Source organism: Portunus trituberculatus, chromosome 36 (assembly GCF_017591435.1).
Source record: "Portunus trituberculatus isolate SZX2019 chromosome 36, ASM1759143v1, whole genome shotgun sequence".
Taxonomy (NCBI): Eukaryota; Metazoa; Arthropoda; class Malacostraca; order Decapoda; family Portunidae; genus Portunus; species Portunus trituberculatus.
In genome coordinates this window covers 7,316,580-7,338,278 of record NC_059290.1, presented here as the reverse complement: position 1 = coordinate 7,338,278, position 21,699 = coordinate 7,316,580, and the positions used below count along the sequence as shown (strand labels likewise).

Here is a 21,699-nt window from a genome sequence, read left to right as displayed (position 1 = left end):
ACACACACACACACACACATGCACAAACACACACAACAAGAGCTTTACACAGTAACATTTATTTATTTATTTATTTTTTTAAGGGTGGAGGTTATTTATTATTAATATTAGTATTATTATAAATTTTTGTTCCAAAAATACAGAAAAGCGCAGTTAATGAGCAACTTCAGGACGTAATCACATTTTGCTTACAGTGGTTGCAAAAAACTAGAGCTTTCTACCTCATCTCAGTAAAAAGTTATTGCATTCTGAATGTTACAAAACTTTAAATGCATTTTTCTCCATTTCTTATTTTTGGCACTTATGTCACTACTATTCTGAACGCCTCAAATACAGTCAGTGTTCAAGAGTTGAGTGTTTTGACTATTGTGGGTATTGCACTGTTTTTGTATCTGTCTGTCCGGGCAAGCATTTGGATGCTTGAAGAGTTTATCCCTTGACATGATTCATATAAGGTGTACAGCAAGTGATCATTTGCACTGCCATTATGTAGAGAAGAATGTGGAATGATTTAGGTTTGTTTTACCATTCATGTTTTTGAGGTGTTAGGAAGTTGAGAGTTTGATGTAGAAACCATTGAAATATTTGTATGAATTTGTTGTTTATTAATTATTTTATTTATTAATTTTTTACTTGTACAGGCAACAACCGCTTAACGAAGGGTTTATGTTCCTAAAAAACCTTCGTTAAGCGAAACTTCGTTAAGCGAACAGATTATAACAAGTTTAACCCCTGACTTGAACTTCCATTGAGAGTAAACAAAGCGAGAGTGCATCATAGTACAGTGAAAGGTTTAGTGAAAGTAAAAATTATGAAGTTAAACATTTAGGCAGTTTAATTTAAGTCATTATAATGTACACTAATGTATGTATGTACGTAACTTTATAATGTTGATGATCTTAAATTTATGAAGGGAGGGAGAGTGAAACGGGAAAGACACTAACCGGCAACCTGTGGAATGTAAACAAAGGATGCATCATTGTATCACATCAAGACTTTCCATTTTATCCATTGTAGTCACGAGTTCAGGTGGTTCTCTTAGCTTGCAAGGAAGATATGGTCTCACCAGCCTTCTGCTGACTTGAAAATAGTAGAGACAGTAGATGGAGTCAAGATGGTGGTGAGCAATGCTATTAGTTTTCTCACCTCTCTTGTGTCTGTGAATGATATCCAGCTTCACTTCGAGAGTAAGAGATTTCCTGGTCTTCTTAGCAACGCTAGGTGACATTGCAGGGCGTTTTGGTGGTAAATTGAGCGAGGGAAGACGAGCTGCTGGTGACACTGTTATTGTTTTGAACAGGGGCAGTGAGTGGTGTGCATGTTGTCCACGAGAGGCGCTGGTGTATTCAAAAGCTTGTCAGCTTGCGTGATACGGCGGGCCTTTCAAACTTGGAAAAAATTACCAGGATAAAACTTCGTTAAAGCGAGTTTGGTGTTTGTTAAATGAGCAGATGGTAGTAAAAGGAAACCTTTGTTGTAGCGAAATTTCGTTGTGTGAACCTTCGTTAAGCGGGGGTTGCCTGTACTTATGCTTTTCATTTTTTTTTCCTTAGCTTTCTCTAGGGTAATGTTATGTGGAAATGATATTTGGTAATTATTCTAATTTATGTTTCTTAAATGAGCAAGAATTGAAATGTGACAGCTTTAACCTTCTTCCAGGCTGGGGACTTGTTCAATGTGCCGGACCATGTTATAGTGAACGACCTGACAGATGTAGTCAACAAGATCCTGGAAATAGCGAGCTTACCCGAGTACACACGAAATGACAACGACCAGAGTGTTGTGGAGATATGCATCACCAGGGTCACCTCAGCCATCAGGTCAGGCTGCCAGAGAATGTTGACTTCAGGAGGGGCAGCTTTTTGTGGTGTTTTTACTTTTTTGCATTTTTTAAAAATTATTTTTATTTTTTATTCTGTTTGTGTTACACTAAATGAGTCGGTTCTCTGCATAATAATTATATTTTTGCCAAGTTTTCCTTATTGAAACTAGAAAAGTATGTTAAATAGTGGATGTTATATTTCATAAGTCAAAAAGGGTTTTTAAGACAAGACTTCTATACTTAGTGTACATATATATCCATGAATATTTAACCTCTAAAGGACTGGAGGTGGTTATAGCCAATTTACTGGCGGTGGAATGGATTCAGTTATAACTGATTTCCTATTTTCTGCTATGTTTAGCTAGTTTTTGCTTTTTTTCCCTGTTACATTCTATGACAACATTGCCTGCAAGCATTTATTGCTGCTCATTCAATCTCTGCCACGCTCTTATCATGGAAAAAAGCGATATCAGTGATTTCGATGTCTCCAATTCCGTGACTGCTCCCCACAGCCCGGCCACTTCAACGCCACGAGTAATACGAGGCTGCACTAGACAACACCTGCGCCTGTCAAAGTGCAATAAAGCTTGAACATGAAAAAAAAAAAAGTCTCCTTGTACCTATTGGGTGATTTTGAGTTTCAGCTAAGAGATGAGTGCACAAAGAACGATGATACTTCTGGTACTGAGGATAGTGAGAAAGATACTGCTCAAATAATATCCATAGCAGATTCAGATGAATGTGCACATGCTTTGACATCCTCTGTATGTACAACATTTTTGTATACGTTATTGTTCTTCTAATTATTAGTTGTGCTTTGTCCTTGATAATAAATAAAGAAAAAAAAAATACTAGGTTGTAATAAGTGTATATATTATTTTTACTATATCTATTACATAAATTAGGCTATAATGTCCCTCACACTTCACTGCAGGGCAAAAAAAAAAGATGAAAAGGTCCACTAGCTACACATATGAGAGGTTATATAGTGTGGAAAAGCATTTATTATAGTTTATCTTGCGTAAAGAGAGTGCAGAGCTCCCATTTTCCTTACTCCGTAGACAAAGACACTGAAAGAAATCCGACATTTCAGTGACAAACATCAAAAGTTTCTCATATTCAACTCAACTCAACTTAAGGTAAAAATAATAAATGTACGTACTTATTATTTCTACCATATTGTAGTATTCTCTGACTAGCCAAGACACGGATGGAGAGGTAAACTAGAGATGTACATTACTGCTATTTATTAGTGTACACAAAAGCGAGCGGAGATGAGTCGAGCGGTGCGTATGTTCCGGAGTTTCGGTGCTGACTGGGGAGTCCTCGGCTGAGCATCCGGCCCCTGATCACACCATCCAGCTGGGATCAGGTCACTGCACCTGGCCCGGCTTAGGTAGTTCCACACCTGGGCCGGATTAGCGTGGTGGTAGTAGTAGTGGTAGCAGTAGCAGTACTAGTAGTAGTAGTAGTAGTAGTAGTAGTAGTAGTAGTAGCAGTAGTAGTGTGGTTCACTACAGTACCCCCCCTCCCCCAAAGAAGGGAAAAAAAAAAAAAAAAACAAGGCATAAGGGGAGTAGCCAGGAGCCTCTAAGAGGCCTGGAAAATCAGCCCCCAGCGTCCGTCTGGGTAGGAGAGCGGGCGAGCAGAGCTTCCAGGCACCGCAGGGAGGCCTCCACCGAAGCAAGGCGGGTCTCATTGGAGCTGGGCACTGCAGCCAGGGATGGGTTACGGCGAGCCCCTGAGGTCACCGCCGCCTGTTGCTGGAGGACGTGGAGAGAGAGAGATTCTGCTGGTGCGGGTGGCTGGTCCGTCGGGGCTGCGGCGTTGACTGGGCACAGGCAGGCCAGGGCGGGGGTCTGCTGGGAGGGGCGACACCACATGGGCCTCGTGTACTCTGTCTACGAGGGCCGAGAATTCCTCCAAGGAGAGGGCCTGTGGGGCAGCCGCCAGCTGGAAACGGACAGGCTGTGGCAGGAGAGAGGAGAGTTTGTGGCGCACCATCTCCTCCGACCACGGGAACCCTGCCGCCCTGTTCAGGGCGGACAACCTCGCCAGGAGTGCTGACGGGCGGCCGCCGTCATACCGAGCTGAGTCAAGTGCGGCGAAACAGGCTTCGCGGGACCGCCCAAAAGCCCCCGTGATGGCCAACTTAAGGGCGCCATACCTGTCTGCTTCCGGCAGGTTGGAGAGGACACTGTACAGACGAGCGACCACTTCTGAGGGGAGTGCCTGGACAACCGCCTGGTATCGCTGGAGATCTTGGAGGTCCGCGCCGGCCCACACAGCTTCGAGGTGCAGGAACCAGGCCTCGACATCATAGGTGAAGGGCGGCACACGCAATATGTCACAGAATGCACTGCACTGCTCCATCACGCAGGCTACACTCTCGGGGTCACCAAATGTAATATTCTCTGACTAGCCAAGACACAGATGGAGAGGTAAACTAGAGATGTACATTACTGCTGTTTATTAGTGTACACAAAAGCGAGCAGAGATGAGTCGAGCGGTGCATATGTCCCGGAGTTTCGGTGCTGACTTGGGAGTCCTCGGCTGAGCATCCGGCCCGTGACCTCACACCGTCCAGCTGGGGTCAGGTCACTGCACCTGGCTTGGCTTAGGTAGTTCCACACCTGGGCCGGATTAGCGTGGTGGTAGTAGTAGTGGTAGCAGTAGCAGTAGTAGTAGTAGTAGTAGTAGTAGTAGTAGTAGTAGTAGTAGCAGCAGTAGTAGTAGTAGCAGTAGTAGTGTGGTTCACTACAATATCTACTACACAAATTAGGCTATAATGTCCCTCACATTTTACTGCAGGGCAAAAAAACTAAACATGAAAAGGTCCACTAGCTACACATATGAGAGGTTATATAGTGTGGAAAAGCATTTATTATAGTTTATCTTACGTAAAGAGAGTGCCGAGCTCCCATTTTCCTTACTCCGTAGACAAAGACACTGAGAGAAATCAGACACTTCAATGACAAACATCAAAAGTTTCTCATATTCAACTCGCTGCATCTCCATAACCATGGCACATAGACACTTATGTATGGCGTCATTGGAAAGAGGAAGACTTGATGGTTAGTACAAAGTATATTTAAATCATTCATGTAATGTAGGTTGAGCGTAGAGAGTGGGTGAATATAGGCAATTTCTGGGGCTTAGCGTGAGACAGCCGGTCCCCGCAGGACGGAAAATATAACCGCCTCCAATCCTTTAGGGGTTAATAGAACCATTGTGAAGATATTTTTTTATCTTTGGAGTAAAGTGAAATTTTTTTGGGGGAACTATGCTAAGCTGAATAGTGACATACTCAATTACTAAATCAGTTAGTCTGTCATGTCCATAGTTTTTACTCATTTCCTATTATTGGGTATCCAGGGAGACAGGCAGCATCGAGCAGCATGCTGCAGCCCTGGTGGCTTTGCTGCAGACCTGTCTCAACCACAACCTGCGACCGTCTTCCCAAGACCACGACCCTCCACATGCCAAGATAGCCTCTGATGTAGTCTCTTGTATATTCCTGGTGAGGCTTATTATGTTCTGGGATTCTGCATTGAGTGTCAGTATGTGCATTGACCTTCAGTTGTGTTGATATGATTTAATGAGGTTATCTTTTCCATGCATTCTGGAGTTTAGCCTTTCTCAAGTATGAACCAGAGAGCTCATATGGTGAGTGGACATGTTACAAGCCTTAGTTATTTTGCTGTTTTGTGGATTTTATTGGTACAAATGTAAGTTTTGTGAGTATAATAGCAGTAATAAAATACACTTTCACACATGGTTATTTGATCTAAGTGGCCATTTCATTCACTTGTGGCATGGCATGCAGATTATTACATTAAAGATAGTGATTAGATCCCTGATGGAAACATTAGGTTGTCCATAATGTGTTGAAGTAAGCATATAAAGATGTAGATGAGAGAAAAAGACATAGTGAAGAGGATATTGGTCATTATATTGCTGTATAAAAAAGTAGCAAATTCATTCCCAGATACTTTTAAGAAGGGTACATAATATATGACTCGCAACACTAACTAGTCTGTGTCTTGTGGTGGCAGAACTACCACAAGCGGGAGGTGATGGCTCTGGCACTCCCCGTGGCAGTCAAGTTCCTGCACAAAGGGAACCGTGAGCTGAGCCGCAACATGAGCTCCTACCTCTCCCTGGCAGCCATTGAAGCAGCTGATCTCTTAGCCTTACACATCCAGCCCATTATTGACTCTGTGATATCTGGTATGTCAGTGCTGAAAGCTTCTGTATTCTGTCTATATAATTTCTCTGAAGTATTGGTTTTACTTTCTATCTGGATCATTTCATCATATTGACTTTAGAATCTCTGCCACATTCTGTTTGGAAAAAGTTTTTTTATCGTTATTGATGCTGTCAATGAAAACCGACCCATTTCTTGTGGTTCAGGCAACTACTCCCTGTCCCGAGTGCTGCCTCAGATCTATGCAGTGAAGAAGGAGCCAATTCATGATCATGTGATGACACTGGTGTCCCTCCTGCCTCAGTGTGATACTAATGAGAAGCTGGGTCTCCTTATGCTTTTCACTCTGGTGGCCAAGAACAGGCCTGCGGTAAGGCAGCAGATACTTTAGGTTCTGTGTTTCCTTGCTTTTAGATGTTATGTCACAACTAAAAGGGCAATTGACTTCTGCAGTCAGGATATCAATGATTTTGGAACCATGTATGAATTGGTTTTGTATTTTGATTAGAGATATAAAATGGTGATGCTTGATTGTGAATAATGATTATAAATGCTTTCCTTTCAGTTGCTGGAGCCTTCATTGCCACAGCTGGTGGAGTGCTTGAGTCTGAGTGGCACTTCTCTTGCCACGCTGCAGATATTTGTGGAGCTGTGTGCCTGGCGGCCTCACCCTTTCTCTGAGCACATCAACAGACTCAAGAGCATTGTGGAGCAGCAGCCTCACTGTCTAGCCTTTGCCCTGCAGGTACAATAGACAGTAAATCAAATCTCAGGAAATTCTTTTGTCAGTTATTTTGTGATGAAGTATAAGGAACCCTAATTACTTGCAATATTATTTCTAGCTTTGAATACTACTTCTGGATTTTTTAAAAACTAGACTTTTTGTTATAAAACCACAGCAGAACTTATGGAAATGAAAGTTTGGCATAACTTGATTTCTTTCATCATTTTGATTCCCTAACTCATTCCTTAACCCTTTCACTACGGTGACGCCAATGTGGGCGTCATGAAGCCCCAGTAGCAAATACGGTGACGCCTATGTAGACGTCATATTTCTTTTCTGAGCTTTCTTCAGTTCAGTTGTCCCGTATAGTGTATTGGATACCAACTACACATACCGTATGCTGTCCTTGAAATCCTAGTGCTCCTCCCACCATCCTTGTCTCCACCAATCACAAAAAATAAGCTACATGCATCCCGCCTTGTGTCTAAAATTACCCAATGGCATAGACTGTTCCCATCTCTCTCTCTCTCTCTCTCTCTCTCTCTCTCTCTCTCTCTCTCTCTCTCTCTCTCTCTCTCTCTCTCTCTCTCTCTCTCTCTCTCTCTCTCTCTTCTCTCTCTCTCTCTCTCTCTCTCTCTCTCTCTCTCTCTCTCTCTCTCTCTCTCTCTCTCTCTCTCTCTCTCTCTCCTTCCCTCCTCCCCTCTTCCTCTCGAAAGATCCTGCTTGTGTCTAAAATATTAGCAAATGTCTCTCTCTCTCTCTCTCTCTCTCTCTCTCTCTCTCTCTCTCTCTCTCTCTCTCTCTCTCTCTCTCTCTCTCTCTCTCTCTCTCTCTCTCTCTCTCTCTCTCTCCTTCCTTCCCTCCCTCCCCTCTTCCTCTCGAAAGATCCGCTTGTGTCTAAAATATTAGCAAATGTCACTCTCTCTCTCTCTCTCTCTCTCTCTCTCTCTCTCTCTCTCTCTCTCTCTCTCTCTCTCTCTCTCTCTCTCTCTCTCTCTCTCTCTCTCTCTCTCTCTCTCTCTCTCTCTCTCTCTCTCTCTCTCTCTCTCTCTCTCCTCCCTCTTCCTCTCGAAGATAAGCTACATCGTCCCGCTTGTGTCTAATATTAGCAAATGTCTCTCTCTCTCTCTCTCTCTCTCTCTCTCTCTCTCTCTCTCTCTCTCTCTCTCTCTCTCTCTCTCTCTCTCTCTCTCTCTCTCTCTCTCTCTCTCTCTCTCTCTCTCTCTCTCTCTCTCTCTCTCTCTCTCTCTCTCTTTTTCTCCGAGAGAGAAGTGTCCAATTTCCCCTTCGAAGGCGACATAGTGACTAAGAAATAGCAGCATAATACACAAAGACAACAAGTATGACAAGCTTGCACAAGTTTCCCACGCTCGGGCGCGTGGCACTACCACCCGTATATCATACAGGCGGGCTTTTTTAACATCCGGCGCGAAGGGGTTAAACAATCATATAAACTTCATCATGGAGATATATGTGAGTGACTTTACTGAACATTATTGTGGCAGGTGATGGCAGCTGTGGGTCGCATCAGTAAGGACAAAGGCAAGAGTTCCCTGGATTATATTGCACAGCAGCTGCCTAAAGTGGACTCCAGTAGCCTGGGTGTGGGTGAGTCTCAAGGAAAATTGGAGAAAAGGGGGCTTGACAATAATGATTATTATGATGGTGGTGATGTTTACTGAGAATTAGGATCACCATCATTTTGCTTCACAGTTAGGGAAAGATGGCTCCTATTTGTATGATGTTTTTTATATGAATTTCCCTATCATGAGCAGCTATATTTGTGTTACCAGTGTTACGTGAGGTGCAGGTGTTGTGCAGCCAATACCCGTCACTACTGGTGGAGTCTGAGTCCCTCCTGCAGGCAGTGAATAAGTGCATGGACCGCTCCAATGCCTCGGCCAGGGTGTACATCCAGCAGCTCAACAATGAGTACAATGAAATCAGGTGTGGCATACTTCTTATTTCTTGGGTGTTTATTGTATGGGTCATAGATCCTTTACAAGTGTGTGGGTCTTCTTTTACTAGGTATTTCTGGATTGTTTTCAAATTTGTGTTACTTGTGAACAGTGGTTGTTCATAGCTCATCATCTTTGAAGTTCTGTCTGTCTGTCTTTCTTCTTCTTCTTCTTCTTCTTCTTCTTCTTCTTCTTCTTCTTCTTCTTCTTCTTCTTCTTCTTCTTCTTCTTCTTCTTCTTCTTCTTCTTCTTCTTCTTCTTCTTCTTCTTCTTCTTCTTCTTCTTCTTCTTCTTCTTCTTCTTCTTCTTCTTCTTCTTCTTCTTCTTCTTCTTCTTCTTCTTCTTCTTCTTCTTCTTCTTCTTCTTCTTCTTCTTCTTCTTCTTCTTCTTCTTCTTCTTCTTCTTCTTCTTCTTCTTCTTCTTCTTCTTCTTCTTCTTCTTCTTCTTCTTCTTCTTCTTCTTCTTCTTCTTGTTTGCTTGTTTACTGCTTTGTATGGAATGAGTCTTCTCCATGTGGTTACACATTGCATTTCTGCTTCTTCTATCACTTTATCTTACATCCTCCTACACCCACCTCTTTTTTTGTCTTTTTTCTTTCTTCTCCCTTGTACATCCATTTCCATTGTTTATCTCAAGTATGTGATTGAACCAGAGGACAGAAAGTAAGAGACTACTGTCGTATTTTCACAGGAAGACCAACGTCAACCACACTCCAGGCGGGGTGACCATCGTGCGTGTGGGTGGCAGCAGCGGGCGGCCCGAGGGTGTAATAGGGACAAGCCGTACTGACCTCAGCCTGGCCTCTCGTGACTTGAGTATCTTCCAGCCACACTCCTCTGTGGTGACTGGTGGCCCCAGCAAGTTTGGCCACAAGTACCAGAAGCACAGTGACACCTCCAGGAGCACCAGCCGCCTTGTCACTGCCTCAAACAGGTCCATGCCGCGGCTAAATGCACGTAAGTTGCAGCTGTCCCTATCTGTCACATTATGGATCTTTCACTTTCTTTGATTTGTTCTCACATGCAGAATTTGTATGAAAGATTGAAAGAAACTAGATTAGGTATATTTTGTATATGGTTTGTTTTTATCTTCAAGTTAATGTATCAAGGTAGATAGATTGTAATTTGTTCCTAAGTTATTATTAATTTTAAGAAGAGGCAGATTATTTATGTAAAATATGAACATCATTTCAGTAAGGAAGCAGTTTTTATTGAGTACTAGGGATAAGGTAGAGGTGATTTAATGTTACAAAGATTGATGAAATGTGTGGGATCAGTCCCTCAGAGCACGGGTCGTCTTGGGTCATCCTCCATTCAACTCAACAAGTCCATGACCCGCCTCAGCTCCTCTCAAGGCATGCACATCAACCGCTCCATCACCGTCCTCACCCCGCCCTCCAGACATCTCTCGGGGCACCTGGGACCCAGCTCGGGGCATCTTGGACATGGCTCAGTCCCAGGCCACCACCTCAGTGGGTCACAGGTGGGAGGCTCACAGATAGGAGTCTCCAGGCTGGTATCAAGTCCTCCTCCTTCAGTAGGGATACACCTGACTGCTGTGTCTCCCCTTCCAGGTAACACCAGTAATATCTTATTAATAATCATAGGAAGATCCGCCGTGGTACAGTGAAACCATGCGTGCTTTGGGGTCTGAGGGGTCTCCAAGCGCACGGGTTCGAATCCTGTCCATGGTCTGAGTGTAGGTTGGGCTTCCTCACTCGGGATAACGGTTTCCTAGCGGGTAGGCTTTGAGATAGGAGGTACCATAAAAAGTATCCCCTTTAGCCCATAAATTCCCGTGAAAAGCCCACATGGTATAAATAAAAAAATAAAAAAGATGGTCAAAGGGTGTGGAGCTGGGAATGAGAAAAATTGTCTGTGTGAAACAGTTAAGCTAAACTGAATTTCAATATATCAGGGTCTGGGAATTCATGGATTATATGTATTTTTATTGATCTATTCCTTTTTTTGCAATTATTGAAGATGTATTATTATGAAAATGTTTATTTTAAATTTTTTGTTTATTTATTTATTTATTTATTTATTTATTTTTTATGTTATGTAGGTATACTTGGGGAGTATATGTGGGAAGTGTTGTTTAGTTTCCACCCATTAGTGGTGCAGGAAATTTTATTTATTGTGGTACCCATATTAGGGCCCATATCACCACCCAAGTGTATCTTTGGTGTAATCACCAAGAACCTGGGTATCATGGTGACATGTAGGTAACTTCAAACCTCTCGACAAATGGCATAGCTTCAAAGCGGTATGTGGTGGGATTCGAACCTACGCATTGATGTCTGCCTGATCCCACGCTCACCACCTTATCCACTACGTCACTGCCTCCCTGATATAGTTTGATATAGTAAATGTATTAGCTCATTGCAAATAAATGATACATTGCTTGGCTACAGATGCTTAGACTGGCTAGTTACTGTGCACTACTTTGAGTTGCCAACCTTGCAGGAACAGTCAGCCCAACCAAGAGCATGAGTTCTTCTCTCGCCACATTGCGGGAGGGGACAGGGGAGCTGGGGGCGTCCTCCACTGTGCTGGTTGGTCCTCACCAGTCCCAGGCCACCCTTCCTGACCTCCCAAGCCCTACCACCACTGCTACCCCCGGCCACCACACTCTCTCCCTCCCACTGCATCTGTCTTCCAGAGAACTAGGTAAGAAATGGCTATGCTGATTATATTTTGGTTGTTGTGTTGTTGCTTTTGAAAATTGTTGTGTGAATTCTGATGACTGAGCTTTGAGAGGTTTATTGTTTGCTTGCTTACATTACTGTTTTGCTGGTCATGTTTTTAGTCATGTTGCCCTGTAGTGATTGATTTAGTAAGTTCATTATTAGTCACCTTTCTGAACAGATTTATTCTTTAAGATGGTATACCCCTTACCTGAGAAATGTAATGATGAACTAAGAAGAGCACTTGTCTTTGTCTGCAATGGTGAGGTGTGTTTCATGTGTGTGTCAGGTCAGAGCGGCTTCCCTGTGTGTTGTGTTCCTTCTGCCATCATCCTCCTCCCTTGCAGTGACCGTGTCAGGTGTTGGAGGAGTTGTGCCCCACCTCAGGCATTCCCAGTCACCACTATCCCTCCCTCTCACCACTGCTTGTGTCACCACCACAGTCACCACCTCAACCACCACGTTTCACTCTCCTTCTGGTATATGCCTCTTTTTTTTTGTTATTTTTCATGCGAAGGAGTGTCTGCTCATATTACCTTAGTTTTAGTTTTATTCTTTTGCTTTTTTTTGTGTCCATGTGAATCATGTATGTGAAAATGATGTTGCTTGGCTTCCTTTTGCACTGTGGTAACTTTTTATTTTATGTTTTCTTTGTAGTTTAATGTTGATTTTTCAGCATGAATTATATTGCTGCCATCATAAGTGAGGCTGATCTCAGTGGTTTTAAAATCTTGTCTTTCAAAGCAATAGTTTAAGAATAATCAGATGAAATTATAAAGGGAAGGAGGGAGAACTGATAAACATTAGGATGAAAAGTAGGAGTTACAATTTTTTAACCTGTGTATGTTGGGAGTTATAGGAAGCAAGAGACCACTAAGTGACACATGGTTCATGGCTTCAGGGAGCAGCAACACCAGTGGCCATGCTGTGACTACCAGATCGAACACCACCCTCACCCACATCACCCACGATCCCACCACCACCACCACCAACGCATGTACACAGGTCAGACTCTAGAACTTCAGGCTTGTGGTGTGACATATCCAACACAGACATACGCATGTTAATGTGTATGTCTGTGTTGGATAGAGAAAATGTTTACCTTTGTCCATACTGTCATGGAGTTATGGAATATGACACTGTGTGGATGTATATCTAGCATTGGTTATGACATTCTTCTACAGAGAATTAGTGTGTTTGAGCCATTTGCCATGAGGGATACAGTGCAGCATTTCTGTGAGAAGCACCTGGACAAGATCAAGGCCTACATGCAGAAGGTGTTTGTCAAGCTGCCTCTGCCTGTCCGGTGTGGCATTGAAGGTGAGTCAGCCACTTGGTCCTAACAGGTCTACAACTTACAGATCATACAGTTTATCGACCCTACAGTTCTGTTGTGCATTATTGTATTATAAGTTCTTGGAAGAAAGCTCTGTAATCAAACTTTAGGATTCCCTTGTTTTGGAGGTCTTGTGTGAAGGAACATTGCCATTACTTCTCATTAACAAAGAAATTTTTTTCTAACAGAACGCAAGAATAAAAAGCATGCCAAGCTGTACTTTGCCTGTCAGGGGAAGGGCGAGCATTGCCTGTACAACAAACATTTCTTTACCATGAAGACAAGGAACCCCAGGATATGGATTCACCTCATGTTCCTTGCTCTTCAGGTACAGGAAACATCCCTTCTGTTTGTGGAATTCACTACTGTGTAATGTCATCATTCTAGCATTTTATTTTGCAGTAATTTTTTTTTTTTTTTTTTTCTTCCATATCTAATTGTTTGATAATTTTTTGTACTAGCTAGATTCATATATTGTACTTTTTGGTATATCAGCTTTATTTAAAGCAAGACAGACATGTGGTTATTAATTGTTTCACTGTTCACTCAGGCAAGATCATGTGTGGCTTTGAGCACTCGGGAAATGCAAGTCAGCAGTCTCAAGAACTGCTGGGACATTCTTAAGTGTGACACCAAGACCTTTGTGACGCTGGTTACCTCTGCTTTCCCTTCCGCCAAGGTGGGTGGATTCACTTGAAGTTGTGTTTATTTAGTATGTTTATACCAAACCAGAAGACTAGAACATTTTTAAATGTTTGAAGAAGTTTATGAAGGTGGATAATTTGATGTAGCGTAGTTTAATAGATACATGTTGGCAGGTGACATACAGCAGCATAAAGTCTTTCTACTCATTCAGGACATGGATATGCTGCTTCACGAGTTGCGCAATGCTCGCTTCTTTGATGTGTTTGAGTACAATGGGGTGGAGCAGCAGTGGGGGTGTTTCCTGTGCAACCACCCAGACCGTGCCAGAGGCTTTGTTGATGTGAGTCTTCCTTTAGAACAAATCTTCTGTAATTCATTAGTCTTATTGTACTCTGAATCATTTTCTTGTTTCTGTTGGTAATGCTCTTGAGGAATCTTTTATCACGTTCAGTGCTAATGTTTTCCTCAGGAGGACACACCTGTCATTGAGGGTCAGCTGAAGGAAAAGAAGAGCAAGTGGAAGATTTTCCGTAAATGGCGTACAAGATACTTCACTCTCTCAGGCGCCCACCTCTCCTACAGGGGAGCTGGCTCAGTGAGTATACCAGGATGTATGACAAACAGTAGTAAACCAGGTACAGTTAGTTCCCTCCTTGAAGCAGTCTTCCTACCTATATGAATAGGAAAAGTGACATGTCATCCTTTGATGATAGCAGCTGTCATTGGCTAAAGCTGCCTCCGACATGTATCGTAGGTATGCTTCCCTCCCCTATCATAGGTATGCTTCCCCCCCTCCCCCCTTCTCTCTCTCTCTCTCTCTCTCTCTCTCTCTCTCTCTCTCTCTCTCTCTCTCTCTCTCTCTCTCTCTCTCTCTCTCTCTCTCTCTCTCTCTCTCTCTCTCTCTCTCTCTCTCTCTCTCTCTCTCTCTCTCTCACACACACACACACACACACACACACACACACACACACATGCAGTGTGTGTCAATCAGATGAAAGAGAGATATGACAGGAGTGGACAAGGAGACAGGACACAGAGAGCTTAGCTCGGGCCCTGTAATACACAAATAGGTAAACACACACACACACACACACACACACACAGTATAGAGGCTGTCCTGTATTAAGAATTTTAACAAATATTTGTAGAGATCAGGATTTTTAGTCTACTCTAAGAAATCTTAATTATCAGACGGAGAGAGAAAGAGAGATGCAAGTCTTAGATAGATGGGATAGGCAGGAAGTATGAAGAATGTAGAAAGAAGGAGGGAGTGGGGATAGGGAGACATGTCATTCTAGCTATAAATAAGGGTATGAAGACAGTCTCATTAGTAAGGGAGGCAGTGGTGCAGTGGATAAGGTGGTGAGTGTGGGATCAGGCAGACGTCCACGCATAGGTTTGAATCCCTCCACGTACAGCCTTAAAACACTGCCATTTGTTGAGTGGTTTAAAGTTACCTACATGTCACCATGATACCCAGGTTCTAGGTGGTTACACTCAAGATGAGCTTGGGGGGGTGATTGGGCCCTATAATATGTGTACCACTATAAATAAGATTGCCTGCGCCACTAATGGGCGGAAGCTGAACAGTGCTTCCTAAATGCTCTTCAAGTGTGCCTACAGGCGCTGTAGGCCTTACCATAAAAAAAAAAGGGAGCTGTTTGTACGTGAAATAAAGATCTGTGGTTTTTATTCAGTACCCTTGGAAGAAGAGGTTAAATGAGGGAAAAGTTCAGGGTTTATAACTTGAGGATATGAGAATATTTTGTGTTTCTCTTTTTTTCAGGAGCAGGACAAGTTGGAGGAGAAAGGTGGCATTGACGTCCACCAGATCCGCAGTGTCAAGGTCAACAGGGGTGGCAGCAGACACATCCCCAAGGCCTTTGAGATATTCACCGACAACAAATCTTTTGTTCTGAAGGCAAAGGTGAGTATGCTTATGGTATTTTTTTCTGGCAACACTTAACATCATTGGATGTCACTTCAAATGTGTTTTTTTTTTCTTTTTTTCATTTGTATCTTCTTTTTAAGTTATGGATCAATAGACATTAGAAGAATTACACAGCAAATAAGAAAGTTTATGAGATGAGGCTCATGTTTTGTTTTTAACACTTCTGAAGTTGCTTTCCATACACAGTGGCTCCTCTACATACGAGCTACTCTTTTTACAAGAAATTCGAGACATGAGATGTCTTTTGAGCAAAAATCTTGACTGACATGCGAGAGAAAATCCAAGTTACGAGAATTTCCAGATGCTCCCGCTAGGTGGCCGAGTGGTCGAGACCGCCCAGTATCAGCCAGCACGTGTTTCCCACCATACAGACCTGATCCCGCAATCTTGTGTTGTGTTGTTTTTATCACATTTGTCTCCTTTTTGTGGCTTTTTTTGTGACCCTAACCATGAGTTGTAAAAAAGGAAATGGAAAGGTGTCCCCTTTGAGAAAAAAAGATGATGTCAATTGAAATGAAGCAGGAGATAATAGACAAACATAAGCGTGGTGTCCATGTGAGTGATCTCTTAAAGCAGTATAATTGGTCATCATCAATGATCTGTATGATATTGAAACAGAAAGATGCCATAAAAACTATCAAGTGTAAGTGCTTACGTATTGTCAACAGTCTCTCGCACTCCCTCATTCCTCTCGCACCTATCTCCCTCACTCCTCCACCACCACGCTTACACCTCTGTTAGGCGCCGCCGACTTCCTCCATGATAAGGGCTCATAATAAACTTGCATTTATTTTGTTAATATCATCTTATTTATCTTATTACTGTATTTTTTATGTTCAATTACTATTTGAATGTGTTTTTAGTAATCGGAAGATGTTTTATAGTTATTTAGGGTTAACTTGGATGATTTTGGGAGGCTGGGAACGGATTAATTGGTGTTCAGTTATTTCTTATGGGGAAAATTTGTTCGAGATACGAGAAATTCTAGATATGAGCTCGATCCGGAAATAAATTAATCTCGTATGTAGAGGGGCCACTGTATTAAACATGGTAGGCAAAATGTGAACACACTGAAGATGCAATTGCTTTAGGTCATCTTTTTTTCTCTGATGATACATGTACACATGGTGTATCCCAGTGTGATTGCAGGAAAAACATGTACAGAGTGACTTATACTGTCATGACTTGGCTGGTCACTGTTTGACCTTGTTGCAAGAATACTGTTACAGTATTGCCTCTGTGTTGTTAAAGGGACGAAGCAAGAGGATTCAGTTCTTATTTCCACTGCAAGACAAAGCCATCTTGTGTTAGCTATACTACTTTGAATGCAAAGTTACTGTAGTATATGGATGTTAGATGAAAATGAGAAAGATGATAAGAAGGGAAGGATATGACACAAAAATGCCTCATTTAACAAGCTGACAACCTTACACAGGACTCAAGCAATGCAGAAGAATGGGTGCGCTGCCTCTCCATTGTGGTGGCTCACTCACAAGCACGGGAGGAACAGAATCTGGGCCCTCTCAAGGCCACCACCTCCATCCCACGCAGCTTCATGTACGGCTACCACGCCTCCAACACCCGCACGGCTGTGTAAGGCACCTGTTACTTTAGGTTACCTTTTGTATGGGTCATATAGAGTAGGGACAGGGTAGGTACTTTCTGTTGGTCAGGCAGGGTGGCTCTAGAGTGTGAATGTGTGTGTGTGTGTGTGTGTGTGTGTGTGTGTGTGTGTGTGTGTGTGTGTGTGTGTGCGCGTGCGTGTGTGTGTGTTCTTTCATAATAGCATGAAAGTTTGATACCTGAGGAATGATTAGTTTTAGATATTACAGATTGTAGAGTACACAGCTATTTGAAAGTCATATTGAATGGTTTATATAGATTCTATTTATGTAATATATTTTCATTGTTTCCACAAGTGTGATGAAAATGCCTTATTGTAGCAACATGTCAGGGTATGTGTCTTAAAGCTTCCTTCTTTAACTGCTGTATTTTGGGCTTATATCTAATATGGATATATGTAACATGTCTTCTGAGGATCATTATGTGTTCACTATCATGTATCCAGTGGAGAAATTGTCTCTTGAATGATTTACAGGCAGAAAGTAATGTGTATACAGTATATGAAATCAAACTGAATTGGTCATCCAAAGACATCTATTGTGTGCCTTTCCTACTGTATTGATGAGCAGGCCAATTTAGCACTCATTCATTGTGCAATACATCCTTGATTGTTACCTCAAGCAGTAGATTAGCTACTTTTTTATAAATAAGTGTAAGGAAAATTTATTATATCACTATTTTTATATTTGTGGTGAAGTAAGAGCTACATATCAAACTATATAGAGTCAGTCACAAAAGAGTCTTTACCAAGGTGTAAACAAATTGATGTGTACATTTGTGTATGTAAATTTTTGTATATTTTTAGGGTTGAAAACTATGTGCTTCATATATATTTTCTTCACTTTCTTTTGTTCTTTTTCCCAACAATGTATTTAGATTTTGAACCTTCATGTTTTCTTTCTGTTGCCTAATGACTTCTGGGTTCAGCTTTTTCTTTTTTTTTTTTTTTTTACATTTACACTTCAAAACTTGGCCAGAATTTCTAAAGTAATGAACATTTGTGTAATTAGTAAGGCTTTTTATTTATTTATGTTTTTATCACTACTGTCTCTTTTTTTTGGGGGGCCGTGTCATGGGAGGAATTTTAAAAGTGCTATCTGTAGAACTGTTCACTCACAAAACTGTACAGTTCACTTTCCAGAGTGCTACAGCCATTATGTCATGAAGGTGTAGCAAAATGTTATCCTGTTCAAATGTTGCAGCTACGTCATATGAATCTAGTGGATGAGTTCAAGCTTTCCTCCTATTCTTACTAGGGTACAGGTGTTCCTAGAGCATGTGCAGCTATTTATAATAATTAACCAGATTAATCTCGTTCAAAATAATTAGTGGTAGGTACTTGTTCATCTGTAACATATTGAGCTGAATCCATTATGCATGATATGTAAAGTGTTCATGTTTTCTAGCAGCAGAGTGTAGTGATGGACAGTCAAGGCCAGTTGACTATCTTGGGCTTATTGGTGATGTGTCAGACTTGTGTATAATGTTTTTTGTCAGGGCTCAGTCACCAGCCCAGCACTTGCCTTTCATGACCAGTGCATCCCACATCCTTCACATCAGTTTTCTAGTGTTTTCAAAGGAGACAAAAATTAAAGGGGGAAAAAACCCACTACATATATTAGAGCTAATTACCAACATTTGTTGTCATTAACTGAAGCTCCTTCACTGTCCTTTGTGTTAGTCACTCACAGGCTCATCAACATTTGTTATGTGGCAGATCCACCTGTCCAGTCAGTGATGCTTAGTTTCTTCAGTAACTAGTTTCTCTGTATCAAATGCTGTCCATTTACATTTTTATGCATTCCAAGTCCCATTCCTGCTAGTTTTTGTCCAAACCTTTTTCTTGACTCATTGTATCATATCTTCAGCTTTCATGATCACAGGGAAGTATACAAAGGAAACTGATTTTAAAGTTTCTGTGTTCTTATGCTAGGATCTCATTCTCATAGCTTTATCTTTGTTATACCTTTAAAACTACTGTATTACTTTTTACTCACAATTTGCTTCTCTTTCTTGTGTTCCTCCTTCATAACTGCTCTCTAGTGCCTGAACCATTTCATGTTCATTTTTAATTTAGACCTAATATGTTCATCTTGCCATCATCTTTACTTAAATTATTATTTGTAATACTTATTTTGTATAAAGATCTTCTGAAAATTTATTGCTGTTAATAAAACATTTAAAATTGCTATAGAAATAAAGAAATTGATAAAGAGACAATGTTGCTGCTGATTTTTCTTTGCTTTCTTGATTTGCTTTGTGAAATTGATATTTTTCAGCAATTTGTAGTAGCTTAAGAGAATGAACAAGAAAAATGTGCCTGAATCTCATGTGAAGAATGGATAGAGAAGAGTAACTTGTCAGTTGTGTGATGTTAGCAATGGGCTGTTAGTTAGAAAATATGGAAGTAATGAGTTCCATTCATGGATCAGTAGTATCAGAACTGTCGTAAAGTACAAGTATGTAAAAGTGTTGCTATTTTGTGAGTACTGTAAGACATTGGATTTGTGCCTCAGAAGGTGAATCTTTTACTTTGAATGGTAATATTCTAAATGTATACCAGGAATTTGTATTGAAATGGTTCTATAAGTAGAATAATTACTCAGCTTGTGTGAGAAGAGGAGTGTAACACCATCTTGTTTACAAGATTAGTAATTCATGTGTACTGTAGATTATCAGTTCATAATGAAGTGTCAGTGTATGTTTCTCTTTAAACAAACTGTAGAGACTTAAAGAATTGACTGGTCATGTGCCTTGAGTACTTATTTACATACATACCCATAAGTTTTATACCATTCCATTATTTTATCATTGGGAAGGTAGTAGTTGTGGAGGTTGTCATGCAGGCATTGTGAAAGCTTTACTTCATGACATTCTGCTGTGTCGGTTTGTAATTTCTATAGATCAATAGGAAGTGTACTTAAACATATTGAATCAAAGAGCCATTACTTATGCTAGATGAAAAGTGGGTGAATATGTTTAAAGGAGAATGAAGATGAATATAACAACAGCCAGACCTTGAGAGTATTTATTATGAATGATCTGATTCTTCATTTATGTTTGTGACAAAATTTATCCAAGGTGAAGTGATGCAAAACAGCCAGTGTGGTCAGTGCCTGAAAAGTTGTGAAGGTTAAAGAAGTGTAATGCAGCTCTGTAATGTGTGTGTGTGTGTGTGTGTGTGTGTGTGTGTGTGTGTGTGTGTGTGTGTGAGAGAGAGAGAGAGAGAGAGAGAGAGAGAGAGAGATTCTGATGAAAGTTGTCTCTTTTGTTGTCCTAGCTTCTGCAGAGTTACTTTGCTACCCTGTGACATATTTACAGAGTGGATTAAGTAAGGGCTTTTAAATTTGCTGCTGCTTGTCATGTTCTTGAAAGGTGATGTAATCTTCCCAGGTCAGTGTGGAAATATCTTGAGTTTTCATCATTGGAGGAATTAGAAACTTAACAAAAGTAAGATAAGATTCTTATCAACATGTACTTTCTTTGAGGCATATGAAGTGTGATATTTTTACAGCAGACCTGCTAAGATTGTAGCCATCCTGTAGTGCAGCTGACTTACAAACCAGCCTCTTAGTGCTTTTTTTTTTTTTGTGCTGTGCGCATGTATGTTATGGTAAAAGTGTCTGTGAGTATATCTGTGTGTAAGTACATGTAAGATTTTTGTTATGTATACTCATACTTGCTATGTATGTTTTTAAGGTGAAATGTCTTCCAAGTTATGACGATGGACCAATACTCGGTAGATCTCCCTCTTGTGGTGCACGGCAGCTTAAAGTTCCATGGAGTGTGACGACAGATCTTTGTGGCGTGGTGTGAGTGGTGGAGTGGTGTTTAAGGCTGTAAGAATGACCTGTCTGTGTTACCTTATCCCATAACTGTCACTTCCATTAACTACCAAAGATTGCTTATAAGGTATAGCTTCTCTGTCTATGTAGTTAAGTTTGAATGTTATTGTTTTTGGTTTTATGGTAAGAAAAAAAATAGTATGGCAAGCAGTATAATGAATTGTGACCATGTTTAGTGTGTGTATATCCATGATTATAATGGCTGCTATATTCAGCGCTAAGAAGGCTATGTGTAACTTCTGCTTATATGGAATTGCTTAAACATTGCAGCTTCAAGGATCAGATCTCCTGGAAACTTGCCGTAACCACAAATTGTTTCCCTGTGCAATTGATTGTTACTTGACAAAAGTGCTTTAATGCTGTGCTCATGAATTTATGTTGACTGTGCGAAGGTATCATTGAGAATAACAGATTATATGACATGAAGTTGATGTAATTTACTCACCTGGGTTGTTGAGTTTCTCATGGTGGAAGACATACCAAAGGAAACACTCTGAGGCAGAATCATAATGCTGTGATTAGAGGTAGAGGTCACAAAGCTGGCCAAGGAACATGATGATTGTTATGGTTTTGATAACTGATCACTTCACTGCCATGCTTTACATCTTGGCTGGGGTTCAATCCTCTGCTTTTTATAGCTAAGAATTTATCCTGCCCTCAGAGTCATTGCTCATTGTTTCTGTGATATGCTAAATTAGGGCACCTCAATAATAAGTTAGCTGATTTAGCTGATGATATTTGGTGCCCACCTTGTGAGGCCATTAACTAATTCATCCATTAACTCACAAACATGAGGTGACAACACAGTCACATGTGCCTTGGTGATCACTGGTGGCTGAACTGGTAATGTCATCAGTAGTCACTAAAATCTGGGTCAATCAACCTTAATTCTCCTGTCACTA

General features: G+C 41.2%; 1 protein-coding gene across 6 annotated transcripts in view; it reads left to right on the top strand.

Moving 5' to 3' along the window:
• Positions 1-21,223, top strand: part of LOC123513562 (protein melted-like) — a 47,901-nt gene extending 26,678 nt beyond the window's left edge. For 3 of the 6 annotated variants that reach the window (XM_045270797.1, XM_045270796.1, XM_045270799.1), the window contains 19 exons: positions 1,660-1,820; positions 5,198-5,342; positions 5,878-6,052; positions 6,236-6,399; positions 6,595-6,774; positions 8,259-8,361; positions 8,547-8,700; positions 9,402-9,667; positions 9,988-10,284; positions 11,177-11,380; positions 11,745-11,876; positions 12,257-12,402; positions 12,582-12,717; positions 12,922-13,061; positions 13,284-13,412; positions 13,590-13,718; positions 13,848-13,973; positions 15,165-15,305; positions 16,765-21,223. In XM_045270797.1, coding sequence (XP_045126732.1) covers positions 1,660-1,820; positions 5,198-5,342; positions 5,878-6,052; positions 6,236-6,399; positions 6,595-6,774; positions 8,259-8,361; positions 8,547-8,700; positions 9,402-9,667; positions 9,988-10,284; positions 11,177-11,380; positions 11,745-11,876; positions 12,257-12,402; positions 12,582-12,717; positions 12,922-13,061; positions 13,284-13,412; positions 13,590-13,718; positions 13,848-13,973; positions 15,165-15,305; positions 16,765-16,926 — 3,090 coding nt within the window. In that variant the 3' untranslated portion in view covers positions 16,927-21,223. The remainder of the gene's footprint in view (positions 1-1,659; positions 1,821-5,197; positions 5,343-5,877; positions 6,053-6,235; positions 6,400-6,594; positions 6,775-8,258; positions 8,362-8,546; positions 8,701-9,401; positions 9,668-9,987; positions 10,285-11,176; positions 11,381-11,744; positions 11,877-12,256; positions 12,403-12,581; positions 12,718-12,921; positions 13,062-13,283; positions 13,413-13,589; positions 13,719-13,847; positions 13,974-15,164; positions 15,306-16,764) is intronic. The other 3 variants (XM_045270800.1, XM_045270802.1, XM_045270801.1) reach the window with 3 other exon arrangements.
• The last annotated feature ends 476 nt before the right edge of the window (positions 21,224-21,699 follow it).